The sequence below is a fragment of the Gallus gallus genome, chromosome 4 (assembly GCF_016699485.2).
Source record: "Gallus gallus isolate bGalGal1 chromosome 4, bGalGal1.mat.broiler.GRCg7b, whole genome shotgun sequence".
Taxonomy (NCBI): domain Eukaryota; kingdom Metazoa; phylum Chordata; class Aves; order Galliformes; family Phasianidae; genus Gallus; species Gallus gallus.
Window position 1 is genome coordinate 11,808,076 of NC_052535.1, and position 23,402 is coordinate 11,831,477.

The window sequence follows — 23,402 nt, forward strand, 5'->3', positions numbered from 1 at the left end:
GCTGTATCCTTAGTGTTCTTGACAAGCAGGCCGTGCTGCTTTGTTCAAAGGGTCGCTTTAAGGTAAATTAGATTTTAAAAATGTAGGCACTGAGTCTTTTTTTAAAAAGCCAAAGAACGTTGAAAGCCCTTATGACTAAAGATACCCAAAGACATGGCAAAGTGGCAGCATGCCATGCGCTCGTTGCTCACGGCAGGCTGGGCAGAGCGGAGATGGAGAGCAGGCAGGCAGGAAAACCAGGGCGAATTTCAGGAGGCAATGGAAAAACCCTGCTCCCTCCCTCTGCAGATGCTGTTCTGCTCTGCACCCCCTGCCCAGGCCAACGAGAGCTCATTGCACAGGAGGCTCAGACCCACAGCCAAGCTGAAAACACAGCTCAGTCTTTTCCAGCCTGGGGGGCTGGTGTCTGGGTGTCATTATAACGGACCCCGTTTTAGTCTGTTATCAATTTCAGTATCAACTCTTCACTATTTATCGACTTTGTCAACCCCAGCTCTTCACCAAGCTGCAAAGTTTCGTGCTCAGCAGGACCTCTTCCTTCAGCCTCATCCCTCTATCCCCGTTCCCCTGTGATTCCTGAAGATCCCATCAGCTTCTGGGCAAGGACAGTCTGTGTGACTGCTGCTGAGTTGGTAGGGAAATGCCATCAAGGGCTTTGGGTTGGTAAAGAAATGCCATCAAGGGTTTTCAGTGTGTGTCTTTCAAAGATTACTTATTTGCAGCTCCCAGTTGTGCTGTAAAATACGAAGATAGCATTATCCCATTAGAGGGTTAGGGGGAAAATCCGCAGTGAGCCCCAGGCACCCAGAGTGCCATCAGAACATGCAGGGGTTGGTAACCAGGGACCAACGACCTGCAAGTGCAATGAGAAACTCGTAGCAGATTATTCTGGGCTTGGCATCTTTTATGTTGCCAGTTCATAAAGGGATCTAATGACTCATGGCTGGAAATGGCTCTTGCTCTACAGACGATTTGTTTTACGCATGAGAAGTAGAGTGTGACCTAGCATAGAGTAGACTTGAAAAAATGGGCCATCCTCAAATCCTAATGTGTCTTAGGACCTTGCAGTCCCTCCTGGTGTGCCACCCACCATTATCCATCTATCTCTATGTATTTCCTGTATGCTCGTATACGAGGAGTTTCTGAAAGGCACAGAAGTGGCTACCTGCTGAGGTGCAGGAACCCACTGCCCGGACACGTACCGGGCTGGGTCCTCTCCAGAGGCTGCCTGGGGAGCAGCCAGGGATCCGTTCTGTTCTCCAGCACCTACAGGTCAGTCTGTGCTGTCCGTTGTTGCAGGAAGAATTGGAGTTGCTGACAGCCTGCCTACTGCAGTAAATCCCAAAAGGACCACTCCTCTGTGTCCCTCCAGCTCCCGTTAGACCTTATCCAATCCCAAGCCCCACACTGGGACCGTTAGGGGAGGCAGCACAGGATCTTTACACCAGAAAGGAAGTCACTCATTCCTGAGCCCTTTCTGAGTTCTTTCCAGGCAGAACTCACCCCAGACCTTGCCTTCCATGCATGTGAAAGATACAGTGTGCCCTTTCCTGCCGGAGACAACAGCCCTAAGCAAGGGAATGCAGGCATCCGATGCGAACAGCGCTCAGCTGTGCCCCGTGATGGAGAAGGAAATTTCTTCCTGCTTAATCTCTTAAATAGCTTCTAATTCTGAAGCCATTTTGCAGGCAGATTGCCCTCCCTGTGATTAATATTCTCTTTGCTCTGCAGCAGCAGGGGGCTCCTGCAGGGCACTGCACAACTCCTGCACGCAAAGGCAGCGCCTGCCCGCGTGGCTGCGGGTCCTCGCGGCAGGAAAACGTGATGGATTAGAGCTAGTGAGCAGGAGAAGGCAGCACTGCAGTAAGAGTTATCGAGCAGTCGGATTTACAGGTGCAGTTCTTTATCCAGATGGCTGTATCTGGTGTAATAACTTGGGAGTAGGCGCGTAATTTCTTGTGGAAGCCAGTTTTGTAGTTAAAGACTAGCCTTGGTTTCCTGATGACAGACACGAGTCAGATATTTTCCTTCATGCCCAGCTAGAGAAAGTTGCCTCTCCCCAGCCTTGGAGGGAGAACAGCAAGCAGGGTGGGTTTCAGTCCAGGTGAGAGCAGGAGGACGGGGCCCAGGCAGGTCCTCCCTCAGAGCACTGCTGCAGCACAGGCACTGCAAAGCTCTGAGAACACAAACACAGAGAGCAGAGCCGTGGAAGGTTTATGTAATGTGTCACAACTTTGTTTTATGCTCCCATCAAATATATATATATTTTTTGCTTCATCTTTTCCTTGTAGATTCTTAGTATGTATGATGTGAACAGACTGCAGAGCATTTTATTCAGAAGAGTTTAATTAACCTCAGCTAGAGAAAAGAAAAAGAATGTACAGAAGCTGTAGGGTAAAAAAAGATCGTATTTAGACAAATAAGTGCAAATGACCTAAATGCATCAATTTTCTTAAGAGCCATGCAACGCAATCTGGATGCAGTCTGCATAGACTGCGGGTTTATGTCGCTGCTCCTTGTGTTCATCGGCCCGGTCGGTGCCTTGGGGCTTCCCTCACGCTGCCCCTCAAGTCCATAATAATCCTACCTGCTCTCATCCCTTTTCTTCTCCATCTGTCGCCTTTCTCTTAGACACATCAAAAAGCAGAGCTGGGAGGACCCCAGGAGATTAGCTATTCCCTTGTAGGATTAAGAGCACTCAGATCTTCTCTGACGGATGTTTATCTAACCCTATTTTTGAAAATCTCCAAGGAATGCTGTCTCAAGACTTCTCTATTTTGTCTGTTTTAGTGCTTAGCTACTCCTATAGCTGGAAAGATCTTTTTCCACGTATCTAATCCTATTCCCCTTTATAGTAAATTAAGCCAAGCCACAATCAAAATGGAGAATAATTGATCTTTTCCAAGAAGTTTTCATGTTTTTGGAACAGTGATAGCACATTCCTTTTCATTTATGTTCTTTCTAGACTAACAGCTCTATTTCTTCAGCCTTTCCCAATGATCAAGATTTCCAAATCTTTTTTTTTTTTCTCAGTTTCTTGCACTTCTTTAACTCTTCGGGTCTTTTTTCAGTGTGACATTAAAAATAGGGCAGTGTAAAGCAACTGGTCTTCATGCTGGCTCAGCTATAGCCAGGATGTAAGACAACGCTACACTGATACAGCAGCATGTAAACAAAACCAATGTCTGTAGTTCAGTAATTTCCTTCTTGACTATCTCAAATGGTATCCATGGGGTGATCAGGAGTAGCACTGTCCCAGCTGCAGTTTCTGCCATTCCCTAAGCCTGAGCTCCTTTCAGCAGTGCAGCTACCTCCATCGCTGATAAATCTCTATCTGTGTGCACCTATTTGCTTTGTCCCTCTGACATGTAGTACTTACCATTTAAGCCATCTATTTTCATCTTCCACCACACATCTGTTTTCCTTTATCTTGTGTGTGCTTGTTTGGTTCAGCTTATGTGCTTGAAGAAAGGAAAGACAGTCCTGTGCATGACAGACACAGCGTGCAGAGTAACAGGGCTCATTTCTCTGTCCTGCCATGGCCCTCCTGCCTGCTTCTGCCACAAACCACACAAAGCAGTGCTGCTCTCATTTCCTGCTCTTGTCCCAAATTTCTGTTTTCTTGTCCACATGCAGAAGAAGTTGCTTAAAACAGGGCTTTGGCCTCATTTGCCAATTATGTAGCCCAGACGAACTCCTAAATTTTGTTGGAACCAATTGCATGGTCATCTAAGTGCATTTGAAGACGCCCGTGCTTGGCAAGGAGTTAAGTAATACCTGTTCTTCTTTAAGAGCTATGGCAACATATATGATGGAATTTCTGTGGCTCAAGTAATTATTATTGTCCTGATACTGTGGATGTTAAAATTTAGTCAATTAGTAAATAATATCTGTTTATTGAGTGTAGGCACAGAGAGGGGAAGAAAGGAGAAGTAGTAGCAGATAGCTAAGCCATCCCAAATGATGGTACCCAAGTACAGGTATTGATCTGCTCTTTGGACTGAGCTTTCCCAATGCCAGGTGTAACGAGCCCATATGTACACAAGTGCTACTCACTGGGATGTTTGTGGGCTCTACCACAGTGAGAAGTAAAAAGGTCCCTGGGAATCCTGGGGTACACGTGCTGGAGGCTGTATTCAGTGGGTGGGGAATGGTGCTTCCTTTATGGCAGCAGGAAAGGAGTGCTCCATCAGCACAGAGCGGTGATTGCTTCGCAGGGCAAGCTCTGAGCTCCTTCCTGGACCTTTGCATGGCTTCGTCCTCTCTGTGCATCCTCTCCTCAGGGCCTCCCCCCGGGGCCCTTTCTCCAGCAGCAGATTGGTGCCAGGCTGAGCTCTGGGGAGGCCGATGGAAGATGATTCATTTCTTCTTGTTACTGAAAAGCTTCTTCTCAAAATGAAAGTAAAAGCAGCAGGCAGTAGCTCTGTGCTTGTTGTCTTCTCCTGATTCCCCATGCGCTTATTTAGTGCTCAAGGACAAAGCTGCAGCGTTCCTTCTTTGTGTGTTTTCCACAAACGCTCTTGATAGCTGAGCTTGTTCTTTCCTGCTATTGCATTTTCCCCAACAATAATCTTCTGAAAGCACTTGTGAGATTCCATTATCTCCTTATTGCTCCTCCAGTAACTCCTAGGCAACACCGTTACCTTCGCACCCAACGCTCAGCAGCACCTGCAGCTCCCGGAGCGCCGCAGCAGCGACTGTTCGGCTGCAGCCTGGGAAGGGGAAGGCACGGAGCCACTCAGCCAGGCACCCCATGGAAGCGTAGCAACCTGCATAATGCTGTTAGAGCACTCACTTAGCTATTAAAGGGAGCTCATCATGTTTGCTAAACAAAAAATGAGAGGGGGAAAAACCCACCACATTCAGTACGTATGTGCCTGCGAAAAGGTAATGCACAGGGTGGGATTTTCAGCGCCAGGCGAAAAGGAGGCTTGTGGTTATTATTTATTTTCATAATACTTTTATGAGCAAATCTCTACTTAGTCATGAATATTGCACAGAAAGCGTGTTTGATCCTACTTCACCTGCTTCACAAGGACAGCCTGCCTTCTTCTGGAAGTTTTCTACAGCAGTGGGTCGGCCGCTCCTCTGTGAAGAAGAATATTTGTGGGTATCACTAATTTAAAGAGCACATCTTTTTTTTGCAGGGAGGTTTGTTACCGAGTTCTTCGAGAATGTGAGGATGAATGCTATTTCTAAGAACTAGTCCAAGGCTAAAACGTAAACCAGTGCACAGTATTGATTTAATTGAACAAGTTTCGTGATGCTTCACAGCCTTTTCTCAGCGTTTAGGTGGGGACAGAGGAAGAAGAAAGAAGCAATTTGTCAAATTAGGGCAATGTAGAAAAGTTTTACGGGTTGCATGTTCAGCCTGAAATACCCTTATGTTTTGGACAGCATCGTTGCTCAAAGCCTTCATCTAGGAGGAAGGTATTTGTGCATTATGGTAGTCAACAAGTATTTTTTTTACCCTATAGAGCATTCCAGACTTTAAAGACTCCAATCGCCTGGGCAGTGTCCTGTCTCATGATAGCCAACCCTGTCTGGCACGTCCATGAACATGTTTGTTGAAAAACTGTGATATACAACTTACTTTTTGAGATGAATGATTCGTTGAAAACAATACCTACTGCTTACCTTCATAAAAAAAGCCCTCGCTCCTAAAGCTTACTTGAGTAAATAAGTGCTGTATATTGATTTTCTTCCTCTCAAATGAATCTTTTGACATAACATTTATCTTTAGGCACTTTCAAAAACCAACAAAAAATATTTAAATGCATTAATTTAATACACCTAAATACTGGGTTTTTACAGTGGGTAGAGGAAGACAATCTTGATGGTATGTTTCTGAATTTGTGTTTTTAGATATATGTATGTGTTATAAATTGAAACACCCTCTCTGGTCATGTCTTTATGTAATTAATACTCTGCTTTCTGATAGTCATTTTTTTGTTATCTGTTCTGTGAAAGAGACCAATTCCCCTGTAACACCAGTGTAAATCAGGAATCGTTCCATGAAAGGCAGTACCAAATGTGAAGGGCAGGACCAAAAGAAGTACAAAGAGGGAAGGGGGCAAAATAGGCAGGTGTCAGTCTTTTACTGTGCTTAATCAGCACAATTTCACATCTGTGATTGAGCAGTTGACACATTACTCTCAAAGCATTGCTTTTAGTGCCACGTCTGCTGCATCTACTGTTTCCCTGCTGCTGGGACCACACAGCCGTGCCAGTGCAGTGGCAGAAGGTTACTTCTGTTTTCTTCCTTCCTGATGGAGAGAAGTGAGCTATTGCTGAAAAACAAGGGGATGGGAGTGATCAGTGTAGAAAGCCGGTGAAGATGAGGAGGTTTGGTCATAAAGATTGTTATAAACATCAAGGAGGAGAAAAGCAAAAATTTAAGCTGGCTCAAGAGGTTAAACCCAGGTTATAGTGGGATAGAATTTAAGAGTTCTTTGAATGTAGAGATCTGAGGGGATTTTCTCACCGATGAATTGTGTAAGATTGGGAAATCGGTGCCAGGGAGAAGCAGCACAGACCCATCTCCCCTGACAACCAAGAGCAGGTCTGGAAAAGGGAGACCCAGCTCTGCAGTGCCAAGTGGGCACAAGCTGATTTCACAAGTTTTCTCTCTCCATACAGCCTTTTTTGCAGCACAGGAATCCCATCAGGCTCCTGTCATGTGGAGCAGGAGTAATACCTTATGCTCAGTAAGAAGGCACTAAACCCATGGGAGATGACGGAAGGGCTCTGTTTGCTCAAAGGTGGTTTTTCGTTCCTGTAAGCAAAATTTCGCAGCATGAGGATTTGTATTTTGTTCTATTTTTTCCGAGTTTCCCCTATTCATTCAGTCAGCAACAAATATATTCACAGCAGACGAGGTTGGAAGACTCTGACAGTTTCACCATTGCTTCTTTCTTTTCCTCAGCCCTCCTGTGAATTCCCTGCTGAGCTCAGGCTCCGTAAGTACCTTACGATCAGCCCATCTCTCCTTTTGTCTCCACAGGACCTGATACGAAGAGATATTCTGTATTACAAAGGTCGCATAGACATGGATAAATACGAAGTGGTAGATATAGAAGATGGGAGAGACGATGACTTCAATGTCAGCATGAAGAATGCCTTCAAACTCCATAACAAGGAGACTGAGGAAATGCACTTATTCTTTGCCAAGAAACTGGAGGAGAAGTTGCGATGGCTCAGAGCTTTCAGAGAAGAAAGGAAGATGGTAAAAGAAGATGAAAAGATAGGTGAGGAATATGAAATGGATCTGAAAGGAGGTTGTTGGTAATGCTTAATGTAGCCCCAATTGTTGGAGAAGCCCACATTTTTTTTAATTGTAGCATTACAGTTAAACCTTGTTCAGATGTCCTTGGCTGCTCTCGTTGCCATGAAGTAGATCTCTTTCCAGTTCAGTTAGTGGTATTTTTGGCCCTCAGTGAGCAAATTCTGCCCATAGCTTCAAGCCTGGACCTCCAGGGGTACATGTGAAACAGAACTCTTGGGCCTCCTGACCCAGAGTCTCCTGGCTGCCTCCTTTCTGCCCTGGCTGTGCACATTCTGTGCGGGGTAGGGAGGGGGCAAGTTGGTGACTGATAAGCCATGCCCTTCCCTCAGCATCAGCCCAGAAACTGACTGCAGCAAGTGTCAGTTCAGGCTCAGTTTGTGTTGCTCAGCTGTAAACTACTGGGCGTATTTACGATCCTGTTTATAGTAATAATAATAATAATAATGGATCTAATCTTACTTTCCATACAGACCCTGCACAAGGGAGATTGTAAGCAGGCCTGTCCCTTCAAGGCAGATTTGCCTTTCATTGAAACACCTTACTGTACACACGGCCTGCTGGGTGATGCTTTGCCACCTAGGGAGCTCTGCGTTTGCCAAAAAGTGCAGAAAATCCCCCCCTCCCCAAAAGAAAGAGAGGCTTTGTAAGCAACTTCTGAATTGTATTTGCCGTGTTCCCTTTTTCAGGCTTTGAAATTTCTGAAAATCAAAAGCGGCAAGCGGCAATGACAGTAAAGAAAGTCAGTAAGCAAAAAGGTAACCGGCAACACGCACTGTGCCTGGTGATGTGAGGGTGGAGCGGGCTGGGCTGAATCCTGCTGGGCTAGGATCCAGTGTCTCCCCTGAATTTCCCTCTCCCCTTTCTCTTTTTTATAAAATACCGTTTGTGCTTTGTATCCTTTCTTAATGTATCTGTGGGCCAAATTAATCTCTGGTCCCATGTGGCAGAAGCCAGTGGAATTTCACCAGAGATGAATTTGATCTCGTTATCTCCAGTCTGATGTCCAGAAGCTGTCCCTGGGGGCAGAAATCTTTCTTGGTTGTTTATCTCAGGCTGAGATGGGAGTGAGTGCGAAGTTGTGTAGGTGTTTTGCTAATTCCCAAAGTGTGTGTCCCATTAGGAAAGAAAGATGGCTAAAATATTGGACACGGTAGGAGACCTTCCCCTTCCCTGCTTTCGGGATGGGGATGCTCAAGATTCCTGGGGCTGCCTGTAACTTTTAAAGGATGACACAGTAGCATCAGCTCTCGGAAGGAATGTATCTTGGTAAAGATGTTATATATCTCTAATGTCAGGTTCATTTCCCAACCCAGGCAGACTACAGCCAACTAATAAATGCCATGCTATACACTAAACGGAGTCTCAACTGGTGAAACAGCTGGTGTTAATTATCTCTTGCAATAACTCTTGCAGCTACAGGTTTTGAAGTAGTAAATACAGAGGGAAAGTCAGAGATGTAATTTTTCAAGTTTTCCAAGGCTTCATAAAGTCATAGGCATGTTGATTAGTTACCAAAGTACCTCAACACAACCAGGACTATAAAAGGGTTTTGAGAGCATTCATAGTTTCTTGGCTATAGTGAGTCCCAGATTCTTCCCCATTCTCTACAGGTTTCGGGTTGTTTTTTTGTTTGTTTGTTTGTTTGTTTTTGGTGTGGGGTTTTTATTTTGTTGTTGTTCTTTGGGTTTTTTTTTTTTGGTTTTTTTTTTTTTGCAGAAGTTGAAGAAGCTCTTTGCTTTCTGCCTCACCTGTTTGTTGTCTACTGGCTTTGCTGGTCCAGTAGTGGTTGGCTAGGCCAAGTGTAACCGCCATGGTTTGCTGTGTCTCTCCATTGTCATTAGTCTTCTCTTCTCTACTAACTTCCTATGTTGTCTGCTGAGTTGTTCTCTAAAAGCTCTCCTGGCCAGATTTCCTAAGCTCCAAATATGCACACACCCACAGTCGGGGACATGCACGTGACAGTGTCCAAGTGGTTCTAGCAGCAGCAGACACCAGCACAAGCGCGGGTTTGCACATCCACCCCCCACCAGGAAGCAGCCATAGAAATTAAGGCAACTGGAAAACTGGAGAATCTGACTTGCATGATGGCCATGGCAAAAACAGTCTTAATTATTCACTGTTCAATTAAATTATTAATTAACTATTAATTAATAATTTTACTGTTTAGTCATTAAGTACGTGACATGGTTCAAAGGTGCCTGAGCATGCCTACCAGTACTCCCAATTAAATCCCTGTACTTGCACCGTCACAATCATAATAAGCCTAACTGTACTGTACTGATTTCTTATTCAGCAATTGCTCTCGTTTCCTCTCTTTCTCTTTCTCTCTCTTTCTCTCAGATGAAAAGTGGGGGGGTACTAACCTAGGATTCTCTGGTAAAATTAATGAGCTTGTAAAACACTAGTCAGCATTTCTTTTGCGCAGGACAAGCTTATGCTATAACACAGGGAGTTCTTTTCATGAGATGAAGTCCTTGAGATGGACAGAAACGAAGTCAGACCTCAAGCGCCCAGTTAGGCAAAGTCTGGTTCTTTTACTGAAATCTGAAATAACAACCAATAGGACCATTAAATTAGTAGGCTCTGTTTCTTTTGTCCTACGTTGTGACAATCATAGTTCAGCCTCAAATTACATAACTTCTTTACCTGCACTGAATGCTTGACTGAAAACTCTTGGTTTTCTAACCCTGTTTTGCCCAAGACCCAAAGAGGCATGGGGCTGCTGCAGCAGGGAGCTGGCGAAATTGCTCAGTAAGAGAGAGGTAGGAGGGCATTCCTGGGAGATGGCTTTCTGTGACTGCTGGTTGAACCTTTCCACATGCCTTTTACATGACTGTCCATGAATTTGTCAAGGTGCTGATAGGGGCTGCCTGTGTCCTTCCAACGCAGCCTCCTTCAGCAAGCCAGGAGCATTGGAAGAGGACTAGGGTGTTTCAGGGGCATCAGTTCTACCAGGAAAGTGGTGAGGCCCCTTGGGAATAGGAATACTTCCACTGCATTCATCAGGACTATTTATTTGTTTCCAGTTAAGGACTTTGCTGGACAGTTCCCCATGGCTCCTGCTTGGCTCATGGCTCAGCATCTGAGCTGATGTGGTGACGGCTCTGCTCCCGTGTCAGTGGATGCCTATTACAGGCTTGTTTCTAGATCATCTCGGTTGTTCCCTCCACCTCTTAAATGGGAAACCATGGTAATTTCCCTGTCACAGAATACTTAAGGAAGAGAGGAAAGCTGTGAAGGAGGTGAAATGGAAAATGCAATCAACTTTGTTAGAGGTGAAGCAGAAAAGCATTTTTCAAATAGTATAAACTGCAGCTTACTTCATGTGCTCTTGTACCACACCTCCCAGAGGTATTCCTTGGGAGCCGGCTGGTGCTCGATCTGAAAGGAAGCATTTAAACCACAGCTTGCTGCAGCACACTGGGAGACACTAGGCGGTCACCAACAGTGGGAGGCAAAACCCTAAAATTCAGTTTTCTAAACGAATGGAAGCTTCTTTTGGTGGACTTACTGAGAGCACAGCTCTGTGTTGTGAGAGATTTTCAATCCCAAAACAAGGGTCCTCTGTGGAGCACAAACCAGCCCGTTTGGAAGCAGCTGCCTCCTAATGCTTGTACTCACGCAGAAATGTGTGCATGCATGCAGTGCCGGGCTTCCTTCCAAATCAACTTAATGATGCATAAGGTCAGATTTCAGCAATATACTGGGATTTGCACTACTTATTGGACTGGGCAAAGCATAATGATATTAAACCAGGTGCCTTAAGACAGCATTAAACCAATTTTCAGCCTTCTTTAAGTCCATTAGACATAAAGTAAATGGGTAGCGTTGGTTGTGCAGCTTACCAACAGATAGGGAAAGGGGCTGTTTGTTGCTTTGTCTTTTTGCATTGATCCTTGCAGGTTTTGCCTCTTGGTTACAGCCCTTTAGCCTCTCTCAATGTCAGCCTTGTAACTGGGAATGGAATTCAGTGTAGTGTTTCCTAGAAATGGTAAAATAATTGAGAAATTTATTTGGCTTGACTTACAAAAACAACATTTTTTATGCTACAGTCGAGCAAGTGTGCAGTTTCTCTGCAGATCAGTCCAGGTGCCACTGAAGACTTTTGCTGCCTGCACTGGCAAGCATGACATTAAGATAGCATCGAGCTGCACTTCCAGAATTGCGTTTGTGATTGACGACAGCCGTAGAAACAAGGCTAAACCTCCAATGAAAATGGATCCCTTGTGGATCTCCAGTCCATTCTTAACACAGACACAGGATTATCCAGCTTACTTTTTCGATTTCTGAGTGTCTGAAAACAGAAGGCCCCTTTACTGCCTCTATCCATCATGGGCTTTGTTCTGATGGCCACTTTTAATCTCCCCTCCCAACATTAGTGTTTGCAGCATTCAGAAACATTCCATTACTTATCAGATCCTCAGCTCTGTCCACATCTGTTCCCATGCAGGACAGCACACGGGCTGTCTCCTTTCCTCAGGCACAGTAGGAATTTTGCCTATGTTCCTAGAAGCTGTTAGCCAGGGTTTTCAGGGTGATTAGAGGCTCCACTGCCCAGTAAAGAGATTCCATTCTCAAAGCTCTGTTTCCCAATCATATTTCCATTTTGGAAAATGAAATGTCTGTACAAATGAACAATGACCTTGGAGCTGGGTGAGAGGGTTTCCCAGTGCCAGGAGCTCTGCAGGGCCACGCTATGGGACAGCTCTTTCTTGTCATTCTCTCTGTCTTGTGCATTCTCCTCTGTACTGTGCAATAGCTTCACCAAAGATAAGTCTTTAGCCTGGTGGTCTGGGATGTGTGAAAGGAGGAAAACATAAATTCAATCACCATCATCCCTAGCCTTGAGTGTAGAAGGATGTTGTCATTAAATCTGCCCATAAAAGCCCAGCTATGCAAACCCCAGCAGGGGTTAAATCATCAGCCAGCATGAGCTGCTTTGGCCTGCAGTAAAATTCCCTCTGAGTCACTGAATTCTGCTAACTTCTTCTCTTCTGATTACTTGAGCTCACAGCTAACTAGCTCATAAAATCCTGACCCAAACTCTTAACAGCTTTTCTTTGACATCTCAAGCTCCTGCACTTTAAACTCTCCCCCAGCAAGCCTGCATAGCAAAACAAGATGACTGCACTTATGCTGGCTTTATCTTGCCAGCAAGGACAGGTCTTACCAGGTAACAGAGTCTGTAGGAACCTCCTGTAGTTTTCCTGAGTGTCTGTACCTAGTTTATTGCATCATCATTTCTAACTAGATTGACCCTGGTGTTTCCCCATCCTATTCATGCCTGGGGAGACGCAGCCTTAGGAGGAATGAAAAACACTGAGCAACACAGACTAAGCTTAGAAACAAAGAGGGGCATTGTAGATAATCAGGGTCATTTCCCTTTTTCACAGAGCTTCCCACTGCACAGGAGAAATAATGGAGCTAATTGTGTTCTTGGTGACATTTCCCCACAGATTCAGACAAATCACCGTGCTTATCCCATTGCCTGCAATATAGAGACTTCACCCAAACCTCTGCAGTTTGCCCCAGCACTTCATAGTGCTTTGATCCACATACAGTAGTCTCTGTGATGATCGCTGGGACAGGTGCCTTCTCACTCAACGTATTACGAACCCAACTGGAGTAAGGACTTTCATCTGAGAACTGATGTGATACTGAACAAAACCATCAATATTTTGGCTAGGAGACCTCTGATTATGTTTTTGGTTACTCAGCAGTGGGCACATGCTTCTGAGCAAGTTCCCCAGGGGAATTTTTGGCGAGCTGTGAAACAGACCTCTTGGGTTTTCCAGCAATACCAAGCCCTCATGTGAAGAGCCAACATGTGGCCATCAATGTCATGTTGAGATTCCAACTGCAGTAAGGCTGTCAGCCCAGACACTGCTGTACTTTCAGTTCAGTGAGGTATTTTGGGTGAGTGCTGCTGGGTGCATTTCTTTAACCCAGAAGAGGCTGCATTTCAGGGCAGTGATAGATGAAGATATCTCTTCCTATCAATGAAACAGACAGAGTATTCTTTGCTATCACTGCAGAGATTGCTGGAGGAGAGGGAGGCTATATACATACGAGACAGGATAAATTCGTTTTCAGCTGGCTTTGACGGATAAAACCCTAGTATCATTTATTCCATCTTGCCTCACTTAGCTTTTGCTTATCACACAAGGAATCATTATCTTAATGTCTAGTCTAACGACACCAGGTAGCAGTAACGGACTTGATAGATTCAGGGAGGTAAAGTTACCTCAGTAGTTGCAGATATTGGGGCTGGCTGTGGAACAGCCCTGACATATGTTTTCCTCTGTTGCATTTCTCAAGGCTGCAGAGTCCCTCCCAAGGCAGCAGTGAGCACTTTTCCTCCAAGAAAGAGAAGTTAGGCTAATGCCTAGAAAAGGGAGCTAAGGCATGTTCTCCTCACCAGCACCACTCCTGGTAATATCTACCTCTGTCAAACCATTGAGTACAGTCCCCTGCGCTGTAAAGAGCCATGGCTAATGCACCACTTAATGCCCTTGAATTGGGTGAGCATGACAAAACTTGAGTCAGACAGTTTAGCATGGAGGTGAAAAGCAGTGCAGTCCATGGCTGCTCAGGACTGCTGCTGGAGGCAGACATTTCCTGCCCCCATCCTCACCTCTGGCTGTAACAACAGAGCCTGCAGCCAGCAGAACTGGTGTCAGATACAGAACAGTTTGCTAACTTTAAATACAACAGTGATGGAGTGAACAGTGGTGAGGTGCTTTGAGATCCTCTGTTGAAACGTGCTGAAGAAGGGCAAAGGGCTGTACCCATTGAGCCATGGCTTCTTCTTGCTTCTTTAAACTATACTTGTCGCTATTGCAGGAATAATTAACCACACAGCAATTAGTGTTCTTGAGGTATGTTCCCTGCTACCCATGTTGAGTATGGGTTACAATATTCATGAATTTCTGAGATGCAGGAGCTGCTGTTGAGATCCCAGGGAATGAAGGCTCTGCAGCACAGCACCGCATCCCTCCCAGCCAGCAGCCGTCCCTCGGCCGGCAGGGAAATGAGGTGGTGACATTTCATTGTCTCCCACGCAGCTCTGGCTAACGAGCAGCACAAAATCTAGTTGGATAGGTAGAAGAAAAGCCTATGAAATAGCTCCTGATTAAAGTCTTAAGATAAAAACCTAAAGGCTGAGGGTGGAATAACCATCTCATAAGAAAAGTTCCATGGTTATTATATAGGCAAATCTGAGTGTATTCTGTGTATGTTTTCTATTTACACTGGCGAGGCGCAGTGCTAATGGAGCCATCCCACTAGGTTATAACTGGATCTCTCTGCACGTGTCCGTGTGGATTGCCTGTGAGTTAACAGCATGCTCCTAGATCTTCTCGTGCTGGTCAAGCCCTGTTGTAACCTCAGATAGAGGGAAGAAAAAAGAATTAGAAGGAAAAAAAGAGACCATGATAAATCTTTTTGTTTTTCTTCTGAGTCGAGACATTCAGAAGATTCCAAGTGACGTATCCCAGCACTAAAAAAAGACATGACTTCAACTGACAGAGCAGCATCTCTCTTTACCAGTTTTGTCTAGCCAAAGCATAAACCCTGGAGTTTTCTTTGTGCTCGTTCCGAACGGATTTCCATACCTCCACCCTGCTAGACAATCTTGCTATGCAGCTGCAGCCTTTCTATTCTGCTACAGTGTAGAATTATGCATGAACCAGCAGAAGGAGCTCCAAGTCTGGTCATTGGTGTATGGCTGCTTTCTTATGCCTCGGAAAGGCAGTGCAGCAGCTGTGTGTAGAAATCATTACTTATCTATCGATTCTTTCCCTTTGTGCTTTGAATTCTGTTCGCCAAGCAGCCCAAAATTGCATTGGAAAAGAGCTGTGCTCGTTTCTTTCTGTTGAATTGCAGTGAAGTGATGGCTTTGCATATATAAAATCCCTCAAGAGACAATTTTGCACAACAGCCCCGAGTTCTGACGAGAGAACAAACCACTTCAGAGTGGAACAGAAAAACAGCAACCTGTCATACTTTTTCCCAGAACTGCTCTTTTTTGGCTTTTGAAGATGTTCAGATTAGGTGAATTTCACTGCTTCCCCCGCACATAATTCCTGTGTTCCGCGTTGTCAAGAACACGGGTATGTCAAAAACAAAGCCATTCTTGGGGCACCTCTAGCTTTTGCAAAGTGCTGTATCACCGCTTCACAAGAAAATGTATTCTCAGGGAATTATCAGCCTGACTTGCCAGAGCACAATTGTTTTTATTTGCATGCCCACAAACAGATAGTGATTATGCATGCCGTTGAGATGCACAGTTTTGATCATTTAGGCCATGGACGTCATTTGATAAATATGATAAATATTCAAACCTTTGGCTGCTTATTCAAATAGAACCAACCAGCTTTTGAAGCTCATCCAACTTAGATGCTAATGATACCAACCCCTGCGTCCTTGAGAAGGGACAGACAAAAAACTTTGAAGAATATTGGTCTGAGCTTCCTTACTGAGGGATGTGGCAGTGTGTGTTTGCATGGGTATGCTCCAGATGGGGATAGAGCTTTTCCAGGAGTTTGGACCAAAAGGGTTCTCTTGGGGAAGAACCGAAGGGGGTTTGCTAGTGATCTGGCCAGGGGAGTCTGCCTTTTTCTCTTTTGGAGAAGACAGACTATGGATTACATTCTTTGCAGTGTAATTCCATCAGTGCCAGTGGACTTCAGCCAGACTGTCTTTTCTGTACTTCTCCAGCCTTCCAAGTGTGTAACACTTTGCTGATCCAGGAGATTTCTTAGCACTTCTGTATTGTGATTAAAGAATAGCAGTTTACCCTCTACAAACTGGTTTAAAAACAATAAAGAGCTCGGCCTGGCTCAGCATGGCAGACCAGATGCATCACAAGGCTAGCTGCAATTCTGCAGCCACAGGGTGCAAAACGCACAGGGCTGCATCATTGAAGCACTGTGGTGCTGAGGTCTTCCAAAGCTAGAAACAACTGCTGTGTGTCCTTTGGTAGCAGCTTTAGATTCACAGCTGTTTTGTGTTGTGAAGCATTATTTAATTATCCCCGTGGCAGTAGGACTACTTCCCTTTGAAGTAGTCCTTTGGGTTGAAGATCCAGACTATGTACCAATAGAAGATTTATTTCCCAACAACAGCCATGTAAGGGACAACCATATCCTCATCTTGCCACAGATCCTAAAAGTCCTTAGCAGCCTCTCCTCATGTGTGGTGAAGTGGCTAAGCACCAATGGCTGGGGGTCTCCATGGGAATGTCTTCACATGTGTGTGGCTTCAGAAGTTTTCTCTCCAGGCTCTGTTCACACGCTGAATTGCCTTCCAGAAAGGCAACTTGGAGCAGGACAGTGGCAGAAGGGAGGGAAGAGGTGGGGTAGATATGAGCTCAAGTCCATGCTTTGCTCTTGTGCAACATCACTGGCTTAAGTCACTGTGTGGCAAGTGCAAACTGAGCGTTGGGTCCCACCAAGAAGGATGGTATAGAAATTGACTCAGGTATCCCAGCACTGACCCTGCTCTGCTCTGCAGATGTGCTACAGAGGTGCTTGGGAAAGACAGAGCAGGAAACTCATTGATGAGAGTAACAGATGCAGCTGCAGAACAATTCCAGACTGCTCTTTTAAACTGAGTTTGAAATATTAACTGTGTTGAATTTGTTAAAGGTTAACGAGTAATGAACCACAGAGCAGTTTTTATCCACCATAAGGAAAGGCCTTGGTTGCTCCCTATAGGGAACAGAGAGAGGCATGGTTTGATGGTATTGGCTGCAAAGGAGGAGAAATCAGTTAGATATAGTCAAGCTGGTATCTCTTTTGGTCCGAACCTTTTAAAAGTTTTTAACAATTCAGGATTGGTAAATTCTGAAGCAAGGGGAAGCAAATTAATTCTCTCTCCTAAAGCCATCCTAAAGCCATAGCCTCGTATCTAAAAGAAGCCCTGGATTGTAGTATGGCAACATACAGAAATTGTCAGGTGAGCTCCATGAGTGCACTTTGTGAGGCTTTTTCCTTTGTCTGTAAGTACCCAACTGTGTGCAGCCCTCCTGTTCCCGGGCCAGCCGGTGCTGGTCCCACAAAGCATGTGTTTGTATGTGGGTAGGAACCGCTAACTGAATGCAGTCACATTTCTTTGACGCACACTGCTGTGGTACCTGGGTGCTAATCACCGTATTTTGCCTTCTCTAGCACCTTCCCAGCCGAGGATCTCAAAGTGTTTTACAAACATTAATTAATTTAGCTTCACAACCCTCGTGTGAGGTAGGTGGGTCATGCCATCCCGCTTTCCAGATGAGGACACTGATCTACTTGGTAGAGTCACCTCGCTCCTGCGGTTAAAACCAGGGAGGCAATGGCCTCGAGATGGCCCTTGCGAAGCTTACCACCCGTCACGCGGCCGGGGCTGCCCTCCCCACAGAAGGAAGAGCAGTTCTGCATGCAGCAGAGGGGATCCAGAGATGGCCAGAGCTTACAGCAACCTGCTTCAGAGCCCCGCTCCTCCCGGCTCCTGCCCTTTTCTGGAGTTGTGGTTTCCAGCTGATCACAGCACCCCGAGGCTGAAGGAGGGATTATCCCTCGTCAATGGCATTGCGGAGAGGAAATGCAGAAGTAGCTCTGTGACTTTTCCCCGTAGTCTGTGCTTCGGGGGCTCCGTGCCTCCTTCCTGTTACACTCCCAGAATTGCAATCTGTGCGTCATCCTTTACAACGGGCTGCGTAGGTCCCAGCTTGCTGAAGCTCACCTTTCTAGTGGGAAAGCTGTCAGAGCAGTGTCCCCTTACCCCTTTCCTGCACACAACTTGTGACTCACAGACATGGGAATTGTTCCCCAAGCCACAGACAGACCCTGGCAATGTAGCCTTGCCAGTCTCTCCATTGCTACCGATTTGGATTGAGCAGAAGCAGCCTTTTCTGCATTGCCTGTAGCCATTTTTGGCTGAAACAAGACCAGTAAATTAAGAACAAACAAACAAATAAAAAACACCCTATGGAAAAGTCCTACAAACCTTCTGAAATAATGAGCTGCCCTTTGTATCGGCTGAACAGCACTGAAGCAACACAGGTCCCTGCAGGAGATCCCTCCCAAGCTGCCATGCTCTGTCCCGTTCCGGCACAGGAGCTGGTGCCGAGTGGTCCCCGGGGTTGCGCTGCTCGGGGCCGGTCATGGGGACGCATTGGGGCACAGCTGCCTGCTGAGAGTAGCTGGGAGGGAGGGAGAAACCCAGCTTGGAAACTGCAGGTGCTAGATTTGAGAGCGGGATCAACTGCTGTGGTTCTCTGCCTTTGTCTGAGTGACTGAGTGTGTATGGCTTGGCCACGTGTTTGTGTCTCGCTAGGTCACGCAGGACTTTTCCATGAGGGAAGGCGAAACTCTGCCAATACAAAAAAGTAATGGATCCTTTCCAAACCTTCAGCTTGTGGTCTAGTTGTAGCCTCTGCGCTGGGAGTTCAGGCAGCTGCTGCATTTCTCCATAGATTTGCTGTCTCTAGCATGTCTCCCTGTTGTTTGGGACCCTGGTTATAAAGTGATAAACGATAGCATGACGGAGAAAGACTATTGACCCAATTGCACTTTGACTGATCTGTTTCTTTTTCCCCCCAATCATCGATGCAGGTGTGAGCTACTCCAAGTCGGTTCCTCCAGCCTACCCACCACCCCAGGATCCATTAAATCAGGGACAATACATGGTGACAGATGGCATATCCCAGTCCCAGGTCTTCGAGTTCACCGAACCCAGACGCAGCCAGGCACCATTCTGGCAAAACTTCAGCAGGTTAACACCATTCAAAAAATAATACTTAGAGAGATGGAGAATTTTAACTTAAAAGAACTTAAATTTAAAAATAAAAATAAATAAAATTATATTTATAGATGGACCTTTTTTCGGAGAAGCACTGTTGCAACTAAATATATATACATATATATATATACACATTTAAAAAATAATATATATATATATATACATATATGTATATATATAGAAGGACCAAAAACTTTTTTTGTTGTTTTTGGGAAGCAGTCTGCTACTAGATACTAGGAAGCACCAATGATTTCCAATCATGTGACCTATTTTATTTTATTCCATTGGTCGGACATTGTTTTTTTTTCTTTTTGCTTTTTGTCTTCATTTTCATTGAAGTCGTCATTGGCATCCCAGAATGCTTTCTTGCTTGTGTGAATTCTTCATCGAAGTTCCTCATGGACTACGTTGGTGTATATTTTATTTTATTTTATTTATGGGGGGGTTGTTTGTTTGTTGGGGTGCTGGGAGATCTCTGCTCCCACTCCCTCCCTCTCCATCCCTTCCTTGGCTGTCCCGGAGTTATCATTTCAATGAAGAGCATCGATCCTTTCCCGTCCCTGTCCTGCATTCTCTGGTCTGACTCGTGCCTGTCTGGATGTGCTCCCTTGTGCACCATGCTCTGCTGCGCAGTATTTCTCTGGCTTTAACTGTTTTGTTGCGGGCAGGTGAAAACAAGCAGAAGGGGTAGCAGCTATTTAGGAAGTGAGAGATGGGTTTTCCTCAGTTAACTTATTGCATTTTTTTAAGCACTGTCTTTTTCTCAATGCAGTGTGATGTGATCACGCTCGGAGTAAGACTGAGAAAAGAATATCGGGGGCTTTTATTTCTTTTGCATTTAATTTTGTTTCTGTGGGGTTATCTTTGATTTGGATTCATTCTCTTTTTAAGCTGAGACTCGACTCTCTGAAAAGCCCACTCCTATCTTTGTTTTCCATGCAAAGATAAAAGCTTAAAAACTGATGGCTTCATGCCCTCCATTCCAGCTAGAGAAAATTGGCTATTAGGCTCCAACAAATGGCCACTTTTCCTTCTTCAGGAACTAAGGTCCCATCCCATTGGCCGCACTCAGGCCCGCACAGTACTGCATTAACGAACCACTGATTGCTGTGTGCAGGAGCAGTGATCCCAGAAGCGAGGGCTGTGCCTGCGCTCACTGCCTGCTCGACTCTATAGCACTTCAGATGGCCGGCTTCACGTCGGCACTGACCTCCCAGGCAAAGAGTGGCAGGCACCCATTAGCAGAAGGATAATTGGGAGTATTTACCCGGTATTTAATGCACCCAAGCTGCAGAGGAGTTGAGGACTGCCTTTCAGGAAAGGTACGGATGTGACCTGAGCAGTTCAGCCATACGCCCATGACCTAATCCAAATCAACCAACCAGTTAGATCTGAACTGCAGCAATGACACCAGGTGTCAGCGGGCTCTGGAGCAATTAGCTGAATTCTCCGGATCTCTTTCTCTCTCTTTTTCTCCCTCTGGAGATTCATAGCTGTAATTTCAAAGACGCTTCCTACAATTTTAGCCTTAAGTACATTTGTTTGTGAGCACAAAAGCTTCTGTTTAAGCTCATAAAACAAACCATTGTGCACTAGGACAATTGGGATTATTTAACCAGGTTTAGAAGATGAATTTAAACTTTGCAGGGCTATTCTGCAACCTCCTTTAAAAACGTGAGTCGAAATAATAGATCATGATATTTATATTTTTCTTTCCAATTTGATACCCCACGTAAGCACCTCAGGCCAGTAGCAAGGACAAATGTTTTTTTTATCACTTCAGAAAATGGCAAAAGCAGAGAGTGCAATTTTAGTCTTTCCATGGAGCTTGGGTTATTTCAGGGCATGTTAGAAGGCAGCAGCTGTATTTTTTATTTAAGTACAAAAATAATCTCAGCACCTTACAGTCACCTATAAACCTATCAGTGCAACAACGCCAGGTTGGCATTTTGGAGAGGAGGAGTGGCCCCTCTGTGGCAGGCAGCAGAAAAACACTGGGAATCCCACATAGGACGCAAATTTTGTATCACAGCTAATTTCTATGCTCTTTTGTATCTCTGCATTTTTATGCTCGGATTTTCATACTGAACATGTAGCAGTTACGATGTTTGCTTAAGAGAATGGGTTATTTAGAGAAGTGAATGGAATCGGTTTGCAGGAGTTAACTGAAATGTTTCACTGTTTCTGAATGGCTGGAGAGAGATGCAGAGAGAGAGAGAAAGAGAGAGAGATTACAATCTGTTGTCAGCGTGATGGAAATTTCACTTATTCCTTTTCCTTTTTAATTGCTTAGGGGAAAAAAAAAAAAGTAACAAGCACATTAGTTAAGCCTATTCATTTACTGTTTTGTGCCTCAGAGAGTGAGAATGAGACATCCATAATTTTTATGAGAAGATGCTTCCTAAATATTCAGCGCTAGGAAAAAAGAAACTCCACCGCCACACCATTATTTGCATCATAAATCAAGACTCGCTCGATCTGACAAGGCCACTTGTTGGACTCGCAGCTTCCTTCCTAAGTGGAAAGCCAAAACAAACGAGCGCCGCTAGCGCTCGCTGAAGCCGGGCGGCAGGCAGAGCAGCCGCAGCCGCTTGTTCCAGAGGGAAGAGGGGCTTGGCTCTCAGGCATGGCGCTCAAGAAGGCCCTTCCCTTCCCTTCCACAAATTGCCAAGGTGCTGCAAGAGATGGAGCGTTATCGCAAAGAAGAACCAGCACTGGGTCCCACTTTTACTACCTACCGTGGCTTTCCCAATAGGGAGCAGGGTTGGGCTGCCTCGTTGTGTCTGAAAGTGCTGGAAGCAGCACAGATGCTGTCAGATCGGGGTGATTTTGACTGAGCGTCTGATAGAGACTTTCATTTCAATGCCAGACAGGAGGAACCCACTTACCATTCCATACGCAGAAACGAGAGAGTTGTAACAAACTTACATGTTTACGGTATTTCTCTGGCTGAAACTATATATATATATAGAAAAAAAGAACAACAAAAATACCCTCTTCCCTAGGTAAATGACATGCATTACCCCTTGACCTAGACACTAGAACAGAGGATCTAAATTCAAGACTTCCGCCTCCCCACCCTCTCCAAAACAATCAAACAAGGATCAACCTAGGTGCATCTAACAGTTGTAAATAGAAAATAATACATAGAGAAATATATTTGAAATCTGTTTCAGTTTCTGGATGGTCACTGGCCGTCCATTGCAATGTTATTGATAGTACACTGTGGTGCTTTGGGTTTCTGGTTTTGTTCTCTTTATGCTCTGTCATCTTTTCATCGCAGCTACATTTCAGGGAACATGTATATTTAGTAGCTATTGTAAGTTCTGCATGGCATCACCGAGCTTATTTTTCCTTGAGAAGAAAAGAAGAGTCCATAGGAGTCTAAAGGCACTATGATGACAGGGACTTGTAGCAGAGAATTTAAAAAAAAAAAAAAACAAAAAACAAAACAAGAAAAAAAAAAAAAAGGTTTTTAAAATTCTAGTTTGAAGCCAAATACTGATATTTTAGTGCTTTTGGGGTTTTAACAGTAAGAGAAAAAAAAAAAGAAAAAAAAAAAGGATTTTGGTAACCCGGCTGATCCGCACTTGCCAGTTTTATTCTTTTGTTTATATTGGACTGTTTGACCCTGTCAAACAAGTGTCAAAGTTGTGTGTATAAAACAAACAAACAACAAAAAAAAAGTGTTTAAAAAAGTGTTGTAAAGACACTGAGCCTTATGAAAATATTTATGGAATTAAATAAAAAGAAGTGAAAAGGCATCTGAAGGCATTTTAAATCATTTTCCTCAGAGCGGTCTCACTCTTCTCCCAAAGGCTGAGCGTGAATCGCTGGGGTGGGGCTCCAGCTTGTCAGCAAAGCACCACGACGTTGGTGTGTAACCAAAAAGAGGCACGTTTGGGAAATATCCCACCTCCCCCTTGCTCTGTGTCCTCCGTCTGAGCTGAGCGAAATGACTACTGAGCAGCTGGAGGTTCAGTGCTGACAAAATGCTGCCTTGCAAAGTGCTGCAAATGGAGCTCGGATCAAGTCTTCTGTGAAACATGGTTTTAAAATGCTTTCTGTCCCTGAGCTTCGCTCTGCTCCAGGCCCGACTTAAAGCCAGCCTGACTGTCCCAGCAGGCCTCACAAACACGCTGTCAGCGCCGTAAGAAGCGTTTCAGAGCACGTGGAGGTAGCGCAGAGGGTGGGTTCCAAGGGGAGGGAGCCCCAGCCCCGTGCTGCCCACTGCAGAAGGCAGATCCGAGGAGATGAGCAGGTTCCTGCCCCGGCTTTCACTTGGCGTGGAGGGAGAAAGCATGCCCAGGGAGAAGGAGCCCGGTGCTTTCCCCCT

General features: G+C 45.1%; 1 protein-coding gene across 29 annotated transcripts in view; it reads left to right on the forward strand.

Annotated features, from left to right (window-relative positions):
* The window catches only part of ARHGEF9 (Cdc42 guanine nucleotide exchange factor 9), a 193,235-nt gene that overhangs the window by 164,668 nt on the left and 5,165 nt on the right, over positions 1 to 23,402 (forward strand). For 18 of the 29 annotated variants that reach the window (XM_015278575.4, XM_040699573.2, XM_040699571.2 and 15 more), the window contains 3 exons: positions 7,004 to 7,247; positions 7,972 to 8,040; positions 18,880 to 21,361. In XM_015278575.4, coding sequence (XP_015134061.2) covers positions 7,004 to 7,247; positions 7,972 to 8,040; positions 18,880 to 19,061 — 495 coding nt within the window. In that variant the 3' untranslated portion in view covers positions 19,062 to 21,361. Of the gene's footprint in view, positions 1 to 7,003; positions 7,248 to 7,971; positions 8,041 to 18,879; positions 21,362 to 21,423; positions 22,831 to 23,402 lie in introns of those variants that run through there. The other 11 variants (XM_015278576.4, XM_040699577.2, XM_040699578.2 and 8 more) reach the window with 3 other exon arrangements.